Source organism: Tinamus guttatus, unplaced genomic scaffold, assembly GCF_059628265.1.
Source record: "Tinamus guttatus ecotype Peru unplaced genomic scaffold, ASM5962826v1 Tinamus_guttatus_pri_ptg000732l, whole genome shotgun sequence".
Lineage (NCBI taxonomy): Eukaryota > Metazoa > Chordata > Aves > Tinamiformes > Tinamidae > Tinamus > Tinamus guttatus.
The window spans coordinates 1,815,185-1,838,653 of NW_028289266.1; the positions used below are offsets into that span (position 1 = coordinate 1,815,185).

The 23,469-nt window shown below is 49.6% G+C and overlaps 1 protein-coding gene across 1 annotated transcript in view; it reads right to left on the reverse strand.

Moving 5' to 3' along the window:
• Window positions 1-593: 593 nt before the first annotated feature.
• SCN4A (sodium voltage-gated channel alpha subunit 4) overlaps window positions 594-23,469 on the reverse strand; it is a 30,019-nt gene continuing 7,143 nt past the window's right edge. The window contains exons 10-25 of the mRNA XM_088537148.1: window positions 21,765-21,926; window positions 21,378-21,501; window positions 20,759-20,997; window positions 18,729-18,902; window positions 18,060-18,416; window positions 14,852-15,280; window positions 10,589-10,718; window positions 10,156-10,310; window positions 8,490-8,663; window positions 7,760-7,882; window positions 7,174-7,452; window positions 5,835-5,888; window positions 4,685-4,822; window positions 4,267-4,371; window positions 3,273-3,543; window positions 594-2,641 (exon numbers count right to left, since the gene is read on the reverse strand). Coding sequence (XP_088393274.1) covers window positions 1,449-2,641; window positions 3,273-3,543; window positions 4,267-4,371; window positions 4,685-4,822; window positions 5,835-5,888; window positions 7,174-7,452; window positions 7,760-7,882; window positions 8,490-8,663; window positions 10,156-10,310; window positions 10,589-10,718; window positions 14,852-15,280; window positions 18,060-18,416; window positions 18,729-18,902; window positions 20,759-20,997; window positions 21,378-21,501; window positions 21,765-21,926 — 4,107 coding nt within the window. The 3' untranslated portion in view covers window positions 594-1,448. The remainder of the gene's footprint in view (window positions 2,642-3,272; window positions 3,544-4,266; window positions 4,372-4,684; window positions 4,823-5,834; window positions 5,889-7,173; window positions 7,453-7,759; window positions 7,883-8,489; window positions 8,664-10,155; window positions 10,311-10,588; window positions 10,719-14,851; window positions 15,281-18,059; window positions 18,417-18,728; window positions 18,903-20,758; window positions 20,998-21,377; window positions 21,502-21,764; window positions 21,927-23,469) is intronic.

A 23,469-nucleotide genomic window follows, 5' to 3' on the forward strand; every position in this document is an offset into this window, starting at 1 on the left:
TGATCTGAAGTGTTTTTCCCTTTTTAAGAAAGTTTATGGTCCAGAAAAGACGTTTTTGTCTGAGCTCTGGGCCATCTCCCTGTCTTCCTGATTTGCTTTCCTTTGGCCACCCATATAATGGTGACTAAAACTCTTCCCCGGACACTCTCTTTTCTGTCTAGGCATTTCCCGTCTAGCAGCGTTGGCCATGGCCCCATCTCTGTGGACATGCCGGCAGCTGCCACCAAGCAGAGCCACATCCCCAGAGGCCCCTTGCCACTGCTGCACTCACATGTGTGCATGCATGCCAAAAACCCAAAGTCATAGAATTAGAGAATCATAGAATCATTATGGTTGGAAAAGGTCTTAAAGATCATGAAGGCCAACTGTAAACCTATCACCACCTACACTGCAACGTGCCCTTGGACAACATCTGGAGCAAGACAACACCAGAAGCAAGATGCACAGCTCAGTACAACTGCCCTCTTTGGGAGCCTTCACACTCTGGACAAGAATCCTCACCCTTGGCAGCAGGTGGGATGCAAAGGTACCCGTTGAAGGAGCTCTCTACAAAATGCTATTGAAAGACCTGCTCCAACCCTGGGGATGCATCTCATTAGCTAATGGTAACTGAGTGCTTTGGTGGGAGATTTTTGCTACAAGAAAATATCAGAAGATGTTCTCCAAACGCTGTTTTTGTCCATTGCTTTCCTGCCATATAATCTAGATAATATGGGAAAACAGAAAAGATGAATATAAAAAAAACCTGTAGCTTACATTTGTACTGTAGAGACCTGAATGGTTTATGATTTCAATGCATATTCAGAGACCTTTAAAAGCTGATATTCAACCCTGAGAACATATCCGCAGATGTTTTGTTTCGGCTGTGCAAAGAAATCTTTAAGACATAATTGCATTTTCTTTGTATATAACAAAAATCCATAAAGCTTATTCAAATATTCAAAAGAAAAGTGCTACTTTAAGACATTAGAGATTTTTGTTCACAAAACCTTGTCATTTCTGTAATTATTCTTAATATTATCTCATTTGGCTCATCTTTCATTGGCTACCTGGATACACTCTGGAAGAATAGTATGCAAAAAAATTTCCTAATCATGAAATAATAGTAATAAATAATTACTTTAAATAGAAGGACAGTCTTTCATTAATTTCTGAAAATATAGATACCATGACTAGATCTTTTCAAAACTAAAATATTTCTCTTTCACCAGCAATAGAGAGATTTCACATTTAAATCTCATAACAAAAATATTAAATTCTTTGCAGTAAACTATAAAAGACATGATCATTAAGAGATCTTGCTTCAAAAATTATGGTGTATACTTGAAATATCTAAAATCAGCTCAATATCTAAGATCTATTGATCTGGATATGGAAGAGCCCTTGAAGGAGAGATACAAACGGAATCTGTTCAGGCATCGTGATGCCGAGAGATGGAAATCGCTCTGTTATACCAATGACTCTTTCACAACACGTTTCTCCTCCCATTTTTTTGCTTCACCAGAAGCATGTTGAGTCTCTGAGCTCAGGATGGGTGCGAGACTAAAGACTGCGGCTGTCTCTGCATCCGTCTCGCTGTTCCCATAGATCTCATTCATTTTGGACGCAATTAGGCCTTCTTTCTCAGGTGCTTCCTCTCTCAGGGCATCCTCATCCTTACTGTGCCGGTACATGTAGGAAGCCTGCTTCATTGAGCGTCGCAGGAGGTACCTCCGGAAGGCTCTTTGGATTTTTGTGGCACACACTTCCTCGTGTTTCCTTTTCAGAGTGGTAGTGATGGGCTCATAAGAAACCTTTGAAGGGTTTGCAGCCATAAACTTCTCCTCCATGGTGTCCTTCAAGGCATCCATCTCTCCTGAGTCCCCCAGCACTTCCTTTGTCAGGGCAAAGAGGATATCCAGACAGTGGATTTTATCACCTGCAACCATTGGCAGATCCATGGTGATTAATTTGATCTTGTTTGGCTTGGGAATTTTGAGTGGCTCCTGTAAGGTGTCTACAAAGTCAGACAAGGTGCTGTATGCAATGAACTGGGTGGCATCAGGGTCAAACTTCTCCCAAATTTCATAGAACATTTCAAAATCGTCTTCACAGAGGGGCTCGCTGCTTTCCTCCGTGGCCACGTTGAAGTTCTCCAGGATGATGGCAATATACATGTTCACGACAATTAAAAAGGAAATGATGATGTAGCTGCAGAAAAAGAAGATGCCAATGGAGGGGTTGCCACAGTTCCCTTTTATCGGACTGCCAGGGTTTTCCAGGTCTGGATCACAGTCAGGGGGACCACTGTTCAGGATTGGGCTAAGGAGACCATCCCATCCAGCTGATGTGGTGATCTGGAACAGGCAGATGATGCTGTTCCCAAAAGTTTCAAAGTTGAAAATGTCATCAATCCCTGCCTCCTTCTTTACATAGGCAAAGTTGGACATTCCAAAGATGGAGTAGATGAACATCACAAGGAAAAGCAAGAGGCCAATATTGAACAGGGCAGGCAGGGACATCATCAGAGCAAACAAGAGAGTCCGGATGCCTTTTGCCCCTCGAATCAGCCGGAGGACGCGACCAATCCTCGCCAGCCTGATGACCCTGAAGAGGGTGGGTGATACAAAATATTTCTCTATGATGTCCGAGAGGACGATACCTGTGAAAGTAATAAGAAATGGTGAGTGTGAGTTGCTCTGAAGATGACAAAGTCAGTAAAAGGGGGGGCCTTTCCCTCTCTCTGAGACCCTTCCGTGCCAAAGATCGAAGTGAAGAGAAAGGTGAGGAAATGGTGCTGAGCAAACCCCAAGGCTTCCTGTGTCCATCGTGCCATCTCCATGGGATTGCAGAGTGTTGGCAGTTCATAGGGAGAAGTGTTGATTTGGCCATGCATCACACCAGGAGAACATTGCCCTTTTTGCCAAGGCACACAGTGGGGATGGGGGTCACCCTGGACAGCACGCAGATCTCCTTGCTTCTCTGATGGTGAAAGGAATATATCCAAAAATGCTGCTGAGCACAGGCCAGCAGTGTGGGAGATGAGAGGATTCACATGTCTAAGGGAAGCAGGATGTGTTCCCAGCCCCTCATTCTGCCTTAGTGTCATGGGAGGTCTCACATGTCCCTTGTCCTGGGCATCCTGTCACCTTGGCTTTGCTCGGAGGGGGCACTTAAGGGGTTGGTGGGTGATAACTTGGTCACAGTGAATCAGTCAGACTATTTCTACTTTTTGTTAGACAACAGGGCTCCTGAGGAATGGGAACTGGGCTGGTGAAGCCAGCAGGGCTTACCTACAATGGAGAGGATGACCACAACAAAGTCAAAGATGTTCCAACCGATTGTAAAGTAGTAGTAGCGCAAGGCAAACATTTTGAGCACACACTCCCCGGTGAAGATAACAATGAAGACCAGGTTAACCTTGTAGAGGACATCTGTTTTGAGTTGACTTTGATCGTCAGTTTCAACCATCATGGTCACCATGTTAAGACAAATCAGGATCATGATGGTTATGTCAAACACTTGCTTGGTAACAAAGTCAAACACCATCCCTTGAAATTTGTTCTGTCACAAGGGTCACGTGGGTCATGTAGGAGAACCAGAGATGAGGTGGGAACATATGGCAGACACACAGAACAAAGACAAAACAGAAAGAGAAGAAGAAACCATGTTTAAAGAATGCAGGAGTTACCAGGGTTATGGCCAGGGCACAGGTCTCGCACACCCAGGCACTGAGGGAGAAGGATGCCCAGCGTGGAGCCCAGCGTGCTCGGGCACTGCAACAACACAGCCAAGAGGTATGGACTCAAGGTCCATTTACTTTCTAAGTATACTCACATCTAATGCAACAGGGCAAAATCAAATGCATGGAGAAAAAAAATCATTTGAGCTGGGGTATCAAAACCAAACCCAAGTCACATTGTTTATGCATTAGCTGGAACAATTTCCCTTCTAGGAATGTTGAACACTGACATTTTCCTGAGTCCAATTCCCTCTGAGAGCAGCAGTAGGAGAAAATCTCCTACGCTAGTCCTAGAAAAAGGGAACCCCACCTCGCCCTTGCTAGAGGACCAGGACTGAGGAACAGACCCAAAGGAGACTGCCTGATGGACTGGACTCTTCTGAAGCCCCAAATCTTAACAACGTCCTCTTTGAAGAGTAGGAGCTAGGATTTGGCTCTGTGCACAGGCAAATGCTCTTCCCTTGACCCTTCTCCTGTGTCTCAGGACAGCTGGTACCTTAAAGGGCTCCCTCCCTGCAGCACTAAGGGTGATCAACCCAACATACCGAAGGCCTAGGAATGGGCTTCACAGGTTTTTTGGAGCCAAGTTTTTTCATGGCATTGTAGTATTTCTTCTGCTCTTCTGTCATGAAGATGTCTTTCCCTCCAAAGTATAAAGGAATTGCCACTGTTAGTATTGAGAACTCACCTCTTCCCACCTAGCATCTCCTGCCATTGTCCTACCAGCCATGCTTGCTCAAAGATTGCTTGTCTTGAGGCTACCCACTGTCCACCCACTTCCTGCTCCAACAGTCCAGGAGTATTAATCCTGTGTTGCTCACCCAGTGCATGCAAAAATCATGAGAAGGGATAGGGGAAAAAAAAAGGGGGAGACCTAATCCTAGTAAGCTGCATCCCTCTGTCCTGGAGCAGCACCCTGGAAGGCAGTAGGAACTGGCAAATCCAGTACCCGGGAATACTTATCTTTTTCTTCTGCTGATTGAAGTTGTCAATGATAACACCGATGAAGAGGTTCAAAGTGAAGAAAGCACCAAAGATGATGAAGATGACAAAATAGATGTACATATAGATGTTGGTCTCGTACATTGGCTGCTCTTCAATCTGACCAAGTGAGATGGGAAACAGGAGACAAGACCATGAGATCATCCCTGAGAAGTGTATCCCCAAACTGCTGGAGACAGGTCACCATGTCTGGTGGGACAAGGTGCGCTGGGAAGTGGGTGCCTCAATGCTTTGGCAAATGCTGTGGGTGCATGGAGAAGCCATAGCAAAAGCCATCTGCAGAACACCAGTGGGGACAAGGATGCCCTGAGCCCCCTATTCCCAAAGAATATGCTGAGGAACTGGGAAAGAAAAAGATGTTCTTGTCAAAGCTGAAATATAGCCAAGAGGGGAAGAAGAAAAACGATTTACCTCATATCACACCACTGCATATGGGTGGCACAGCCCAGCAGCCTCAGAAAACACTAATCTCAAGGGACTTAGCTCTGCCCCCTGTTTGATTAAGACATCTCCATGTGTCACACCCGGCTTCCTTCATCTGGAGGGAAGCTCTTGGCAGTGGAGGGGAGAATTGCTCTCAGAAGAGCTTTCTCTGATGTGCTGGTGGAGGCTGGAACTGTTTTCACAGGAAGCTGGAAACAGCTCCTCCGCTCTTAGCAGAGTGCTGGCAGCTGCTGCTGAGGTTTCTAAAGTTAAAAAAAAAGTCATGAAAAAAATACATCCAGGCCTACTTGATGTGTGTGGCTGATGCCCTAGAGCAGGACCAAAGAGACACAGTCCCCCCAAAGAAACAAAATGGACTGCTCTCTTGGCAGCTTTATAGCTCAGTGGGTGGAATATTTTGGGGACTGCTCCTCCTTTTCCCACTCTTTGCCTCACAATATAACCAAAGCCCTGGGCTGATGGCAGGTAGGATGCAGGCAGCCCCTCAGCACCAACGAGCAGCATGAAAGGAGATGCTCTGGACGAGGAGTCCATGACCAGCCTGTGCTGAACTTGCACTGGAGCTGCTCCCCAGCCTCAGGTCTCCGCTTACAGCCTGCCAGGGGGAACTGAGCCAGATGGGTGACATTTGGGGCCAGTTGCAAATGAATCCTGTTCATCTCCTCACCTCACGTGAGTCCACAGCTGCATACATGATGTCCATCCAGCCTTTGAAGGTCGCCTGAAGGGACAGCAGAGAAGAAGAGTCAATGTGAAGTGCTCAGGGCTCTGGAGGACATTGGGTGTGTATTGGGAGCTTGGTGTTCTTGGTGGTTTATCTCCAAGCACGTCTCTGAGCCGGGCCTTACCGCTGCACTCTGCACTGCTTTCCCAGTAAAGGGTTCATGAGGGAGCCCATGGGTTGCATCTACAAGAAAAATGCCCCAATAGAGAAATACTAAGGCTGAGCAGAGCCGGGCCAGGAGACAACGGCGTCGCTCCCTCACTAGACCTGTGTCACCCTGGCACAACACGGACTTCTTGATTGCTGCCTCTGTTATTTGATGGGTCCGGATCCCAGTGGGGAGGGGGGCACATACATCCCTTGCAGGCTCTTGCTGCTGATTTGTTAAACAAAAGGCCCCAACATCGTTTCCTGACCCCGATCGAACAACAAAGCTGAAGAGGAAGCTGAGTTTATAGCTGATTAATCTCTTCAAGTCATGCTCTGATTCTGCAACCGCTACCAGTTCCCCTGGATTTGAAGGGTCTAATGGCAGTTAGACAAGGCCCAATAACAATAACAAGGCCCACTCATATTTTTATTAAAATTGTGGCAGGCTTCTGCTTCCCTTGTTCAGCTGTGGTGGGTTTGGTGGAAGCCCTGAGCTGGGTCTGTCTGGCATCATTCACCCACTGTGCTGCAACGGGCACACACACTCACCCACCCTGTTTTTTTAATCATCGTTTTCCCTATGCAAAACTTTTTCAACCTACTACTATACCATTTCAAAAAAAAAAAAGAAAAAAAAAGAGTTAGTGAGGAGAGAGAGGAAGCAAAAAGTCCATGTCCTTGCAGGAAATCTGTTACATTGAAAATAGGAATTGGAGAGTCTGGATTTAAGAAGCCAACAGTCTGTCCATGGCTCTAATTCCCCTGTTTATGGCATATTCCTTCTTCAAATAAATTTCTTCCCTTTCCTGTCAACTCCTCTGTCCCTTCCTGGATCCTGTGCTCTGCAGAGGACTGTTAACACAGCTACAGGCCTGGAGTTATCTACATTCAGCTGCAGTAGTTCCCTGATGATGTTTATCATTTCCAGGTCATCTTCTATCCTGCCTCTTTCTTCCTAAACTCTCCAGGGCCTTGTCAGTCTGTGCTAAATACCTCTTTGAGTTTCAAGAGGCAGCCCAGCCCAGAGGACCCACTCTGGGGGCGCATCTTGCCTTAGCCCTGATGGCTTTTCATGCTGTCATGGCAGGAGGATGAGTTGCTTGAAAGGATGGCAGCTGCTTTTTGTACATACCACCTGTAGCAAGGACAGATAGCCTAAGCCAACGTTGTCGAAGTTGACCTTGACATTGACCCATCTGACTTCGTTGGTGTGCAGGAGGGCCATGCAGTCGCTTTTGTTGTTCACCACGCTGATGTCAAAGAGATCACCTGTGGTGACGTTGACACAACGGTAGTACTTCCCTGCAAAAAGGTTCACCCCCATGATGCTGAATATCAGCCAAAAGATGAGGCAGACCAGCAGGACATTCATGATGGAGGGGATGGCGCCCAGCAAGGCATTCACCACCACCTGCAAACAGAGAAAAGATTGAGGATGTGGCTAAGGAACCAGGCTGACATGGGAGAGCACACCCTCACAGCACAGCGTGGGTGGGTGGACCCTCACATCCCAGTGTCCTAATCTTATCCACCTGCAGCACCAAGTGGGCTCAAACTGGGCCAAGGGTATTTTGGTGTCAGTCCTACTAGCAGGAAGCTGGTGAAACCAAACAGGAATCAATCCCTGATGTAGGGGATCACCAATGCACCAGCTCTGCTGCAGAATGCTTGATTGCCTGGCCAGGTCAGAGTCAGCAGCATGTGTGGGAGGTACCTACCCTCATGCCTTCAAATCTGGACAGGGCTCGCAGTGGTCTGAGAGCCCTCAACGTCCGCAGAGACTTGATGGCTCCCAGCTCAGAGTATCCCATCCAGTTTGCTGTCAGGCTGATAATGGAAACCTAGAGGGAGAAACCCAAGGAATTAGCATTATTTCAGCTGGGATTAATGAAGAGAACTGAAACACATCCTGCACCTCCAACTTGCTCTGCTGTGCTTCTTTCTGCCTGCAACACATCCCCTGAGGCCTGGGGTTATAGCGTTGTCTTGGAATAAGGGGAACAGGCCCTGAGATCTTGGCTCCCCTGCAATCAGACCACTTGGCCACTGTGTTCCTAATCTGTGCAAGGAGGTCCCTGTCTTTTGAGCATGAGGATGAAGGTGACCGAGGACACAGAAGCACTGCATTGGTTTGCTGTGTCATGGAGCACTTGGGAAATCCTATGCTAGATCATACCTCTGCTAGGGTTTAACAGAAGAATATTATGGACTTGTTCTTAACATGGACATACAACATGGAAAGGGATTCTGCAGCCAGGGAAAGCTATGGCCCTTTCCCATGGAGCTTTACTGCTTTAAACTAGTGTCCAAAGCCCTTGTTGCACAACCACTCCAATGCCCTTTAAAATACACGTATGGATTTGCAGGTCCCGCTGCAGACCCCTCTGCTCTCTTCCCAGTCTCCTGGGTACCTAGGACCCTGGATGTGCCTAACAGAGAAACACTCACGTCAACGATGAGGAAATCAAGCCAGCACCATGCATTGGTGAAGTAGACCTTGAAGCCGTAGGCCACCCACTTGAGCAACATTTCAATGACGAAGATGTAGGAGAAGACCTTATCAGCATACTCCAAGATGGTGCGTATCACCTTCCGTTGCTCAATGTGGATGTCTTCAAAAGCCTGGGAAAGGCATGGAGCTACATGACAGTCTTTTTTCTTTCAGACCTGCTGCACAGCTCAGTGCAAACATTGCATCTTCCCAGCTTTCCTAGGGGCAGCTTGAACAGTTGGGAAACTAACTAGAGGTGACATTTATGTGATCAACATGGGGTCTAACTCTCCTGTTGAAACCGCTGGGCAGTGTTTGGCCTGAGGCAAAGCTGCACTGAAGCGACTATCAGCTTCATCTAATTCCTATCAGCCTGAGCACAAGTCAAGGGCCTGGACACCCACCTGCACCTTTAGATGCCCAGATACACTTGAAAACGCCCTTAGCAGTTTGAGTCACTGATATGTCCTCGTAGCACATAAAGAGTCAGTGAGCAGGGGCTCTAACAGGGCTCTTGTATGGTGTTTTAGCTGAGTGATACTTTTGATTCTGGCACTAGCTACAACATCAGACATCTCCATGCTGCATTTCAGAGCTCGGTGCAGATGCATGCTGCAAAGGACCTCTGAAAACTGGAATTTCCCTCTCTGTTTACTCCCAGATTCGGAGAGGAGCTCTCCATTAGTTCTGCAGATTCGCACATTCAACTGAGCGGTATTCAGCCTTAGCACTCAGAAAGGGACCTATAGTCCGATACGCAACTTCTTAATGAGGTCGATATGAATGCCCAGGCATGGCAATCAGTGTTCAGAAGGGCTGAACAGCATGAATCATTTGCAGAGCACCTCCTGACACCTGGTCATAGAGGTAGCAAAATGATGAAGCATCCCCGTAATGCTAAGTGGGTTGTACAGCTAGTTCTCATGCAAGATTAAAAGTGGGAAGAGAGGCCACAGGGAATCATAGAATCATAGAAGGCTTAAAGTTGGAAGGGACCTGTAGAGGTCATCTAGTCCAACCCCCTTGCACACGCAGGGTCACCTAGAGCACATGGCACAGGACTGCGTCCAAGCGGGTTTTGAAGATCTCCAGAGAAGGAGACTCCACAACCTCTCTGGGCAGCCTGTTCCAGTGCTCTGTCACCCTCACTGTTAAAAATTTTTTCCTAAAGTTCATGTGGAACTTTTGGTGCTTCAGTTTGTGGCCATTACCTCTAATTCTGTTGGTGGCCACCACTGAAAAGAGGCCATAGGCCAGAGTGAATGGCACATGGTGATGGAGTAGCTTTAGCTGAAAGCAAGCTTGTGTAGGGTCACGCCTCTTGGAGGCTGTGAATCCTGTTGTAATGCTTGTTTGGCACAACCAAATAGGATGTTAACCCTGAAACCACTGTATTATTTTACTGCTGTTTGATCAAGAAAGGTAGGTAGCAATAGTTTCAAAGAATCAGAAAGCACCTCTTGTGCATTCCTGGGGCAGCACAAGATAGTCCCTGAAAGCCCTGCTTCTCAACCAGGTGAAACAAGGAGCCTCTGGAGCTGTCACCCAGTCTGGCGCTCCTGGGCTCCCATTGAGTCAGGGAACTGCTGCAGAGCAGAGGGGAAGGGAAAAGGTGGGACCTACCAGCGCTCCGCTGCTGAGGAGGATCATGAAGACGATGAAAGTCTCAAACCAGTCATGCTCTACGATGAGGAAGCAGGTTTTCCGGAGGTTCCACCATATCCTCCCTTTCTCAGAGGTGGTGTCCACATAGAGGCAGGGACACCTCTTCACGCAGGCTGGGAACAGGGAGCTGTGCCTTACCTCCGTGCCAGAGCGCTCCCACAAAGGAGAAAGGACCCATGCTTTTATTGCTATTTAATTCCCTCCCCAGGAAGAGTCCAGAGCAGGATCCTGCTGGGCTGGGGTAGTGCCTGCAGAAGGAGACCCTCATGGGGACCATCTCCCCAGGGGCTACAGGAGGACTTGGAGGTTGGACTGGATGACCTGGGGTGTCCTGGCAGTCTGCAAAGGCTTTGCCAGGCCCATGCCCCTGTGTTCCTGCTTGGCTGCTTACCTTCTGTGAAGCACTCCTCAGGCTCCTTGCTGTCCTCCGCCTCTTCTGCCACCTCCTCCTCCACTGGCAGTGGGGGCTTGTAGTCCACGGTGCTGCACAGCGAGGACGCATTGTCACTTGAGAGCGGGTTCTGCAAGGGGCAGTGGAGAGGCAGCCTTAGTGCCGGCCAGGAACCCACTGGCACCTGCCAGTGCTGCTCCACATCCATGTGGTCCCTTTCCACAAACTCCAGCTCCCTCCACCCCCAGCAGAGGCTCCAAAGGAGCCAGACTGGGGACAGACCTTCGTGGATGCAGGACTGCTCCTGGGCAGGAGTTTGCACCTTCTTTCCATGGGGCCGAACCCCACGTGGGACTACTTCAGGACTTTCCAATTTGCAGGAACCCACCTAATGAATCCTCCAGCCTGGAAGCAACCACAGAGCAGCATTGGTCCCCATTTCACTTTATTTTAGCCAACTCTGGCTAGCTTCAATCAAGGCAGCACACTCTGGCTGATGCAGAAACCAACCCTTTCCTCCCAGGGGTAAAACACACCTCAGTTTCCCGTGCACTGCGATGAGCAATTTTCAGAAAGCTGGTAGAGCAGAAACCCAGCTCCCTCCCTCCGGAAGCACCAGGGTGGCAGCTCTCTAGCGTGTCCCCAGCTGCTAGGTGCGCAGACGGGCACCATCCAACCCCATGCCCAGGCAGAGGGAGTTCTCTCTTGCTAGCAAAGGGCAGGGAGCCTCTAGCAATGCAAAAACCTTGCATGGAGGCTGCTCTGAGAACAGTCACCTTTTCCTTTCCCTTTGAAAGAAGAGCTGCCAAAGCAGACACCAAAGTTCTCTCCTGGAAGAGGCCTAGAATGAAGTCGCTGGATTTGCTGGGGCTGGAAACCTCAGAGGACCATTGGTTCCAGAGTACCAGTCTCACATAAGATTGATTTTCTGGCACAGTTCAGAAGAGGAAAAAGTCCCCTGGCCTATCCATCTCCTGGCCTGTCCATCTCCTATCCATTTTTACCATGATTGCAGGCTAGCTTCATACCTTATCCTCCTTCTCTGTGCACTCCCCACCCAAACTCCACAACACCCCCTTGATTATATCCCCTGGTATAATTAGCACTGCAGAAACTCAGGCTCCCACTCTGGCACTTATCTCAAATGCTCCCAGCTCAGCTCGCTCTGAAGAGCTTTTAGACCAAGGTTCACACAAGTTCAAAGCCTGCATCCCAAATAGCTCTCGCCTGCTCCACCTCGCACTGCCGCTCCTCTTGGCTGCCTTCCCGGACACCACTCAGCAGGCTCATGGGGGCTGATAACGAGAGACCTTGGCAAGCCTCAGGGATTATTTTTTCCCCACCCTTTTCTGGCTTTCAGAGAGGACCTGTGGGGAGGGAGCAACTCCCCATACCTGCCTGTCCTGCCTGAGAGCAAACAGGGATGAGTTTGGGATGAGGATGCCATGTTGAGGGCCATGCAGGATGCTCAGGAAGGAGATAGTCCTCCCCCAAGGCTGCTAACACATTCGGTAGCACATAAAAGAGATGGCTCTGGAGTTGCTTGGACCTCTAAGAAGCTAGGCTCAGGGTGGGCATCCGGGTGAGACTGGTGTGTGTTTGGAAGCACTGACATTGCCGACATCATTAGAAGATTCTGCTTTAGGGGCTTTCCAGCCTGGGAACTGCATGCCATGGGCAGTCCTGCTTTGGGGAGCAGGTCACTGATGCATGGTGACATGAGCTGGTGGCTCTGCAGGAGTAGCGGGACCATGCTGCGGCGGGGAGAGAGGAGCAGTGTGGGGATTAGGAGGCCTAGGCGTGGAGCCAAGTTAGCAGTTAGCAGTGACCCCAAGGAAGGACACATAGAGGCCATCTGCCTCCAGAACAAAGCTTGCAGAGGCAGGAGACAGGGACAAACCAGCCCCAAAGCATCAGGCTTCAGGAGGGAGCTGCAGGTTTATGCCGTTCAGGAGCTCTGCACTTTCCAGTGCCCACAGCGAATCCCCAAGGACAGACTGGGGTAACCTGGCTGTTCCTACTGCACATGCCCATCCACATCCCCAATCCACATGCCTTCCAGCAGTCCTGAGGGCTCCTGAGCGACCCCGTGCTGCAACCAGTGGCTTTCCAAGGCAATTTCCATCATACACCTGGTATGAGAGCTCCAGCCTGAGTGGATGTTTCCACCCGAAACCCTAGCCCATGGTTTTCCTTTATGCTTAGCAGCACCGGTTGAAGACCAGTGCGCAGGCACTAGGCATCCAGACTCCCATGATCTTCCATAACACATTATGGCCTCGATACACCAGCACTGGCCTCCAGAGCATCATAAGGGAGAAGTTATCCTGCACAGAGCACAAGGGTCCAGGGCATCCCCTCCCAGGGAACATTAGTGCAGCTCAGGAAGCCACAGCACAAAACCCCCAGGGCAAAGCTCTTGGTAGTCTGGTACACAGAGGACAAGCCCTGAGCCGTGAGACCGATGCTTTGCTTAACTGGAGCACACCAACATTGCTGCTCTGTCACCTCCTTGCTGCTTAGTGATGCAAAACACAAACTAGCCATAAGAAGAAAAGATGCTTGAGGAGTGCGGTTGTGCTGATAGTGTTGTCTTTGCTGCTGCTATGGTTACACCTTGAAAAATACCTTGGGAAAGGTATTTATCCTTGGAAAAGAGCTTCTCTGGAAGAAGATGGGCATTTATCAGTGCTTCCAGAACAGGTGATGCAGAGACTCCCCCTAGTTTGCATCATCACCAGAGCCCCGTGTCTTTGGCTCAAGGCAGTGTGCCAGGCTTTGGCTCCATCTGGAGCTGATCCATGGCACGTGAACACGTGGAGCTAGCAGAAATCTTCCCCACAACTCAGCTCATCATAGCTTCACCACTGGGTGCCTAATTACTAATTACTGGGCAGTCACTTCATGCAACACACCCCAGCCCAGTGCCTGTCCTGCCCTGTCAAGCAGGAGCCTGTCTGGTGATGCAGCTCCCTGGATTGCACCTTGTCTGACTGACTGGAGCTCCTGGAACTACCACAGCCCATGGGATGAGCTAGGATTTGGTGCAAGGAGGTCCCAAGAGCAGCAGTTTGCTCACTGCGTGCTTGGAGCATCTGGAACTAGCTTTCACAATGAGCTCTTGCAATCCCTGGCACTGGAGTGGGTGTCAGCTGAAGAGAGCCTGATAACGGAGCTGGAGTTGGTGCACCGGTGCTGGAAAAGTCTAATAACTGCAATGCTACTGTTCTCCCCCAGTCACCAGGTTGCAAAGGACTTGCAATCATGAGGACATCACCATGTTAGAGGGGGGAGACACTAAGGCTCAGGGATCCCCGCAAGCCAGACTGGATGTGCCTCCTGAGGTTGCTGGGCTGGCAGTAGCACTGCATCCATGCAGTGCATCCAGCCATGGCACAGTCCAGAGCATAGGTGCAGCCAAACTGGACTTGCAGCAGGAGGAAATTGAGATACAAGTGTGCAGGATCCAGTCTTCTCAGCTGGCAACTTTAGGGGGACCAACACATCAATTCCCTTTGCCCTTTCCCTTGGCCAAGGCATTTGGAGATGCCCCAGGCAAGTCCCTCTTGAACCATCCATTTCCTCAAATTCTCAGTGCAACCTTGTTCCAAACAGTATTTTCCCACAGGGCTCATTTTTGTGCTCACTGCCTTCCTGGATTTCTTGTCTCATGCCTCCCTATTGTCATTTTGGAGCACATAGACGGTTGCCTCCATCCCATAGGACTCAATTGTCCCCTCTGTGTCTCCATGTAGCAGTGCTGGCATCAGCTGTCTCATCAACTTTGGATCCGAAATGCATTGCTTCATGTTTGCTTGTGCTAAGCTCCACCTGGTTTCATATCCCCCCACAAGATGCTTTCTGAGGCATTAGCAATAGATCTAATGTTAGCACCATCAGCAGATTTCCCAGCTTTCCTGGTATCAAATTCCTCCTGAACATCTTTAACCCCAAAATGGAGTGCTTTGACCCTTGCACCAACCCCGCAATCGCTGCAGCTTACCTTGACATTATCAATAATCCCATAATATAAAATAATCCTGTAGCCTGATCCAAAACTCCCCAAGTTCAGCCCATGCCACACTCCAAATGATGCATTTTGGAAAAGATAAAAAGCAACTAAACCCATGTGTTTCTATGGAAGGAACTGTGTAACTGGAGGGACAGGCAGATCAAACCACAGAAGGTCAGCCCCCCCCCCCCTTTTTTTTTTTTTTTTTTGCTATGCTTCAGCATGGAACCCTGCCACCGCTTGTTTCTCACCTTGGCATCCTCCGTGTCAGATTGCGTGCTTGTCTCTTCCTCATAGAGGTCCGACTCCTCCGAGGCAATGGGGACGTGGACGGTCAGGTTGGGGTTATTGATGAAATTCATGTGGTCCACTTCATCCATGAATAAATGCTCTTTCACTGTGACTCCATCCATATACTCTGTCTTGGTTTCCTGGCCAGTGTCCATATGGTTTAGCACTGAGTTGTCCATCTTACTATGTTCCTGCTCTTCCTCTGGGGCCTTCTTCCCCTTCCACAGCCTGTGGAGTAGCATGAGGACAGAAGTCTTTACAAAGTCGATGCCCCTGGTGATTCTGCCAATAGCAATCTGCAAATTGTTCATCTCTCCATCATCATCAGAAGCTGCCAGGCTATCGGCACTGAAGGAGCTCAGCAGCAAAGCTAAGAACAGGTTCAGGACCTGGAAGGGACAAAAGCAAACACCGGTGCTGATGTGTGGACCAACAAGGTCCCCACGTGCTGGGGCAGCAGAGGCTCACCGCCTCCTGGAAGAAGATCCCTTTGCTGAGCACTTGGTGGGAACTCTCTCTTCCCTTCACCCAGCTTTAGATACCACGTAGAGGTCTGCTCTCCCAGCATATATAGAGACACTGACCCCATGTCCTCGAAGATGTGGACCACTTGTTCAGATCCTCACTCCTTCCGGGGTTGTGCTGCTCCCAGGACCGCTCCAGTCCACCTGGGGCCTGGTGAGAACCTGCCAATCCTTCTGTGAGTGTTGCCAGTTCCCACTGTGGCCCTTCCCAAACAGTCTCTCCTGTGGATCCTTTAGTCTGTCCCTCCCTTTGCTTTCTTGGTGGGGCTCCCCAGGCCTGTGGCACTTCTCCCCACTGCTCCTGGGGACACAGCACAGCTCAGTCTCTTCTCTTCCCTAATAGGCATCTCAACTTTTTGTCCTCTCCTCTTCCCTAGCTCTGATCCAAGATACCAAACAAGCTCTTGAGGGTCTTCAACACCTTGGAGCCATGTAGGACTCTACGGCACATCATCCGCTTTCTGCCACATACCACTCTGCTCCATGGAGAGCAGAATCTCATCTCAGTGCAAGCCAGCTCATGGGATGCAAACTCTTTTCTTCCCTGTTTCCAAACATCACATGAACTATCTGCAGCCTTAGCATTAGCATTTGGCATGGGCCAACTTGCTTTGCGCAAGAAAATCAGACTCTAGTGCAGCAAATAATATGGGAAGCAGGACAAGCTCTCCTCATGGCACAAGGATCATTGGCAAAGAACATCCAAGAGGTGCACTTGCTGCACAAAGTCGGCCGTTGGAGCAAGCCCACAGCTGTTGAAGTTTGTGCCTTTTTGCGCCAGCCGCATATCTGAGAAGGGAATTAGCTGCTATTCAAGGTCACTGCTGTTTTCACATGGCTCATACCATATGACTTAAATCGCATCTTTAAATAAATCCCTTGTATCCCATCGGTTTAATACTTACATTAAGTACCAATTACAGTTAATAGTTTCTGTTGCTTTTGGCACTGTCTTTTTTGACAGGAGTCCATTACCTTCTCACCCGACTGACTTCCTCCCTTTTCCCTTAATAACTCCAAAGGAAATGCTCGAAGTGTCATTAATGGTAAAGGACGACTGGCCTCTGCCTCATCCCACTGGAGGGGAAGTGGGGGAGAAATACACACCTCCTTGTAGCCAGGATGCTCAGGAGACTGTATGGGACATGTTCCAGGAAGTGAAAATATCCAAGATATAGGAGAAGGCTCTGATGCAGTGGATGAAGAAGGCAGTGCTTGCTTAGGGTTTAAGTTATCCCTTTGAAGGAGCACAGCAGGAGCTGTCAAACTTGACCAGAAAACTGGGGTGCAAATTCTAGTCTGGCAGAATCTCCCCAACTCCAGGACAGCAGGACATCCTACTGCCTGTCTTCTAGGAGCAACCCCTGGGGGGATGGCTAAACCTTAAGCCCTCCACAGACTTGCTCCACAATCGGAAAGGTCTCCAAGGACCTTCTGGTGGGAGAGGGAACCATGGTGTCTGCAAACCATCCTGGAGATGCTTCTGCTGTTTGCAAGTGGATTTACAGCCTGTTTTTGCATCATGATTCAGAAAAATAGGATGCCCTTAAAAGTACTACTAGAAACAAATGATGAAAGCTCAGTCCCAGCGAGGTTTTGGATCAAGGCAGGCACGGAGGTGACTGCTCTTGGCTTCAGGTCATGGTTGGTATGAAGCTTCATTATGTGTGGGATAAGCTGTGGGATCAGCTCTGGGCAAGGCAATGTACCCCAATCCTGACTTTCTGTTCCCTAATGAAGTCCACGACTTGAGCCCTGGGGTAAAGGGATAAAACGCAGGCTACCGTCGCTCCACTGGAGGGCTGTGCTGGCCCGGGCCTGGAGCAGCCGTCCTGCGTGCAGAGGGAGGTGCCAGCAGCTCCCTCAGCAGATAGTCTTTCAAAGCAAATTCCAAAGGGCTTACACAACCCCGACAAGTAATAGGAGCGATTCGGCAAGCCTCTGCCCCTCCCTGCCTTGCTCCTTAAGAAGGGAGAGCAGGGCTTGCGGAGCCTGGAAAACAAGCTTGAAAGCCATCAGCAAGCAGGATACCAAGTTTAGAAAAGACTTCACTCTCGCCTGGCACTTGCAGCATGGGCAGCACTGCGGGGCACTAATGGCTCGGTTAGAGTGGAGGTAAACAGGGACAGGTTCAGGGCTTGAGGATGAGGAGGCCAATGGGCTGGGAAGAGGGTGACTGTGGCTGGGGTTCGCCAGGGCACACAGGCTTGCAGGGCTGGAGAAAAAGGACCCACAGAAGGGTATTCACCCTGGGTCTGTCACCTGGATCAGACTGAGAGAGATGAAGCCATATGCAGAGGAAAGTGATGTCTTAAGACGAGCTTCCCTTGGTCCCAAAGTTGCTCCCATATCTCCCTAAAGTCCACCATCAAAGTCAAACCTTTTTTTTTTTTTTTCCCCTCAGTTTCCCCTTTTGTTCCTCATCTGATTTCAGCATAAAGTCCCTCAGGCAGGAGCTGGTTCTCATCCTAGATTATAAAGACCTGAGCACACAGCATAGCCCCATGCTGGCCTTTGAATATACAGGCGGGAAATCAAACCCTATGGCTCTGCTCCTATACAAATCCTGCAAGACCCAGCCTATAGGAAGATTCCTGTAGATGATCTATTTCACCAGGTGCCCATTCCAGGCTCCTATACTCACCACGAGGTTCCCGATAACCATGACCATCATGAAGACAATGAGGCACATGGTCTGGCCAGCCACCTCCATGCAGTCCCACATGGTCTCAATCCACTCTCCACAGAGGATGCGGAAGACAATGAGGAAGGAGTGGAAGAAGTCATGCATGTGCCAGCGGGGCAGCGTGCAGTCCTGGGAGATCTTGCACACACACTCCATGTAGCTCTTCCCAAAGAGCTGCATCCCCACCACAGCGAAGATGAAGACGATGATGGCCAGTACCAGAGTGAGGTTCCCCAGGGCACCCACCGAGTTGCCAATGATCTTGATGAGCATATTCAGGGTGGGCCAGGACTTGGCAAGTTTGAAAACCCTCAGCTGCAAGGAGGAAGGAGACAAGGCGTTGAGTTGCTGGGGGCTTTCTTTGCCACAAGGTGTCAGCAGGGCTGCAAGGCTGGGATTAGATGTTCGCACTGCTGTTGTGTAAGGACAGGAGGAACTAAATGTTTGACTGCTTGGGAAAGAACACACATCCCAGTGCTCCTAAACAGCTATTGACCAGCAGCATTATTGTTAAACATAAGGTAAGCTGGTGACTGCCACAGCCAGGGAGCTTGAAGGAGAGGTTCTCCATGCCAGGGGTGACCCCATCCACAACCCTTGTGCACAGCTCGGCCCCACAGCACCTACCAGGCGGAAGGAGCGGAGAACAGAGAGCCCCTGCACGTTGGCCAGGCCCAGCTCCACCAGGCTCAGCGTGACAATGATGCTGTCGAAGATGTTCCAGCCTTGCTGGAAGTACTCATAGGGGTCCAGCGCAATGAGCTTCAGGACCATCTCTGCTGTGAAGATCCCTGTGAAGACCTGTGGGAAACAGTACCCCATGAGTCTGCATGACAGCAAGGGCTGAGCCTGGGTGTAGGTGGCAGTTTGCATTTTTGGGGTTCTCCCAAAGCATACCCTGTGCCATGCAGCTGCAGCCCTGTTCAAGGCTGAGCGCCCAGCATCGCTTGCAAGGCTGGTTGGGAATATTGGTCACTGATCACTTCTGAAAAGACTTGGCAGAGGTGTGTGCTGGCAGGGGGAAAGAAGTCTCATTGGCAAAGCAACCTCTCTGACTGACTGCTGAATCACAGGGGATTCCCAGCACTGGGAACTGGGTGGCTACTGGGCTGCCCCTGCCCACTGGCACTGCCTTGAACCCTGTGCTGAGAAATCTGATCCAGCATCTCCACATTACTATTTTCCTGGCACTATAATGACCCTGTGCATTATCACATTACTCCAGAGGGGGATCGGCTAAGTGACAATTAGCATCCTCAGTGTAATTGCATTTCTAGTTAGGGCCTGACAGCAAGTTTTGTGCTGGAGACAGATTGCACTGGGACATGCAGGTCCCTGCCTCTGCCCTGAAGAGAAGAAAGGCTGAAGAAATGCTTCAGAACAGTGAAACCAGTCCCCGACATGGCTCTTTGCATGCCAGCCCATGAGCATCCCTTTTGCTGCTCCTGCCACCTGATCAGACCCTCTGTGCCTGCTCTCTTCACTGATTTTCTGAGCTGGACTGGGGTGATGAGACCTTGTGCACAGGTAGATGAGTGCAGAGAGACCATGGCAGGGCTCCAGGAGAGATGCCGCTGCTCCTACCCCAATCTAGCTGTTCACAACAACCTAATCCCCAATCCCCACTGGCTCCTCTGTGCTGGGCTCTGAGGTTTAGTCACAGACAGAAAATGCCGCCATCCCAGAGGAAACACCAGAGCCATTTTTGCAGCACGACTGTTCTTTGAGCAATAGCTGATTAATCCACTTGTATTTCCTGAATGAAACAAGATACAAAACAGCTATGTGCTGAGCGTCATCCTGCTGGCCCATGGCTCGGGCCCCAGCATGTGTCACTCAAGTGCCTGTGTACAGAGAGGTCTCGGCAGGTGCTGGAAGCAGGCAGAGGGCCAGGCAAGGTGGGAGGAGAGGAGGCAGCGAGCTCAGCTTCCGATAGAGCTCTCCTGTCCCTCCGTTACTCCAGCCTTCAGGCTGCCCTTTGGGGCCTCATGAACTTGTCCCAGACTGCACCCAACTCAGAGCCACGTATCACGAGAACCAAATAGGAGCAGCCAGAGCAGGCTGCTAAAAATGCCTATGGAATCAGAACAGTACAAATTTGCAGTGATTTCACATGGGAATGGAAAAAGCCCTGATTATTATTATTCTATTTGATGCTGCTAGAGGTTTCCAGCTTCTGAATGCTGGAGGTTACCAAGAATTATCCCCTGCTCTGCACATGGCCATCCAACACTGCAAGGACACTGCTAGCATTGCAAGGACACCATGCCACCAGGCAGGGCTTGCACCAGCATGGGCCTGACCCCAGGCTTGTTCAGGAAAGCTCTGCAAAGCCATGCCATGCATTAGCAATACTGGGGCACACCGGGCGAGAAGGGCATCTGCTCAGAAGCTTCAGCAGAAAGGGAGGAATGGGTGATTGATCCCATCACCCACATCATCTTCGCTGTTCTCTTGATCTCAGCCACAACCTGAAGCCCATCTTGTTAGTGGGATGCTGTGACCAAACCCCAAGCTCTTTCTCAGTAGCTAAGAAGGAGCTTTCCAGGCACGCATGAGTGCTGCTCAGATGTCACATGAGCACATCAAGGGATCTGTCCCTCACGTGGATTGATTGGCTGCGAATTTGGAAGGACAGGACACATGTAGCTGCCTACCAGGTTCCCCACGGACAGCACGTTCTCAAACTCCTCTGTCATGGGGTAGTGCTCCATGGCCATGAAGAGTGTATTCAGCACGATGCAAATAGTGATACCCAGGTCCACGAAGGGGTCCATCACCACCATCTTGACAAACCCTTTCAGCTTCAGCCACAAAGGGCAGCAGTTCCAGACCAGAAACATGTGGGCAAATTTGTACCACCAAGACGGGCACTTCTGGTGAGCTTCCTCTAGCTCTGAGGGCAGGAAGGAAAAATGACATCAATGCCTGTCCTCACAATGTGGGAAGACCACCTGAATCCATCAGAAAGGAACTCTCCTGAGATCCTGCTGCAGATTAGGAACATCTATGAGTCTTTTATGAGGGCTGAATGGAGAACCCAGCAGTGACCCTATGGACCTGACCCTCCAACCACAGATCAGAGAAGGCAGACCAACTGGGGAACAGAGGCCCCAGTTCTGCTCACATCAGCACACAGTTCCCATAAGGAGACCCTATGGCCAACTCCTACCACCGGGCAGGAGACCTGGGACAACCTGCATCACTAGCATGTGCTGAGCACTTCGAGCCCAGCTGCTTTGAAATGTCTCTCAGTCGGTTTGAGAGAGAACATACCTTCCACAGCATTGGAGAGGACACTGACTGCACTTCCCACTCTTTTCTCAAGGCCTGACACATCTTGGCTGCCCACAGTGAGGTGGTTGCGGTCTGCTTTCTCTGCTTCATTGGTGGGATTGAACTAGAAGGAGACGAGGCCATAGTCGATGAACACAGAGTGCTGGAGATTAATGTGCTTAAAGATACAACAGAGAAAAGAAAAGGGAGAGGGACATGGTTCAGAGATTTGGGGTGTAATGTGGGAGCCAGAGGTGGTCTGCAACCTCTAACCATTGAGAGACAGGGATGGGTTGTGGCATTCTGGATCTCCCTTCGTCCCTCTACCAGGGTATATGGGGGTGGGCACACTCAAGAGGAGGCAATGACACGGAGCCAAGTACATACGTCGATCACTGTAGCGGACCGTTCCAGCACGACCTTGGGGACCACTTGCCCATTGCAGTCTTTGGTCTTGTCCTGGTCGCTACTCAGGCCTTGGTCTGAGTCACTTTTCTTCACCGCCGTGCTGCTGGGCAGGGAGCTGCCGCTGGAGCGCCTGTCCTGCAGCTGTGCCAAAAACACATCCCCGTCACCCAGCTGTCTGCAGCACATGGGACCTTCCTGCAGCAGTCATGGGTGACTAGGCTAAAGAGGGACTGAATCGAGCCTTGTAACCTTGGAAGTATTTTAACTTACAAAATGTGATACTTTGATTTGAAAAGTAGAACCCTGACTTCAATCACAATTGGCTTTGCGAATGCTCATTACCAAGTGCCCATGGTGCTGCAGTGGAGCAGGAACCTCTCTGGGAAAGCATTTGGCCCACTCCTGGAGCCAGGACCACAAATGGCTCAAATACAACAGGATTTCCATACTCCTATTACTCATAGACTGGATATTAAGTAGATTTGCGTGCCTATTTATTGCTTTGCCCTGGCCCTCAGTCCTATCCTCTCTGGATCTTCTCCATGCCTGCTAGTGATAACAAAAGAGATTCCCCCTTGATAAAACCTCTGGACAACTCACTGGTTAATTTGTTCAGCAAAAAAAATGGCACCAGATTGATGACCAGGCCTGGAGTCTCCATCCCTTGGGCAGGACCTGCTCAGAGTCATTCTACAGACAGCAATGGCCAGATAATAGCAAAAGCCACTTCCTTGGAGGATGTTGTGGCTGGACACAGGTAAGCAAGGAGAGATAGAGGCTGCAGGGAGAGTAAAACACTATTTTGCATCTCTAAGTGAGGAAGCTGGTCTTTTGCCCAGGCTAATAATTAGTTTTTTGGGATGTCTCCTGGGAATTCTGCTTACATAGGCCAAAATGATGATTAGAGTATATTAAAAGTGGCTAGGCAGCATCATCAGACATTAGAGGAGCTTTTACCACATTTTTATAGGTTTATTTTGCCAAGGAAAGAATCCTAAGAACTGGAAAGAGCCTAAGATAATACCCCAGGACTGCAATGGAGTAAATGGATAAAAATCAGGCAGTTCAGAGACCACTCAGTTTGATGCCTACTGTGTAAAATATCACTGCAAACTGTCTACAGGATCAGACATATGCATTAGCGTAGGTGCTGGGAGAGAGCAGTACTGTCAGAACTTGGCAAGCAGAGCCAAGAGTCGTGTGTCTGCTCTGAAAGAGCATCAGGATGCAGGGACCCCTCTGGGTCTCTTGAACCCTTAATTCTACCTCCAGTGGTGTCCAGAGACAAATGGTTTGTTAATTCTTCTAGCTTTGCTGCAACTATCCTAACTCCTTTAAAGGCTTGTTTTTCACCCCATTTGGGATCTCCCTATGCAGGCTCTCTGCCAGGCTCCCTGCCCTTGATATGCTGCACAAAGATGTATTATTACTTCTGTGGATTTTTATGTGTTGCTGCTTACCTCTTCTTTTCATTTTCTTGAGTAATACTTAGCCAAACTATAGCCATCTATTACCTTTTGGTGCTCCCTGTGCTGGTCTTTGGAGAGGAATTGGGGAAATCATTTTTTTTCCACCTTTCATCTGGTGACTGAAAATATAGTTATTCATCGCATTCTTATCTTTTCTTATTATGGAGAAAGCAGGGTTTATTCTTTGGTTTTACAGAAATGGACGTGACACCACA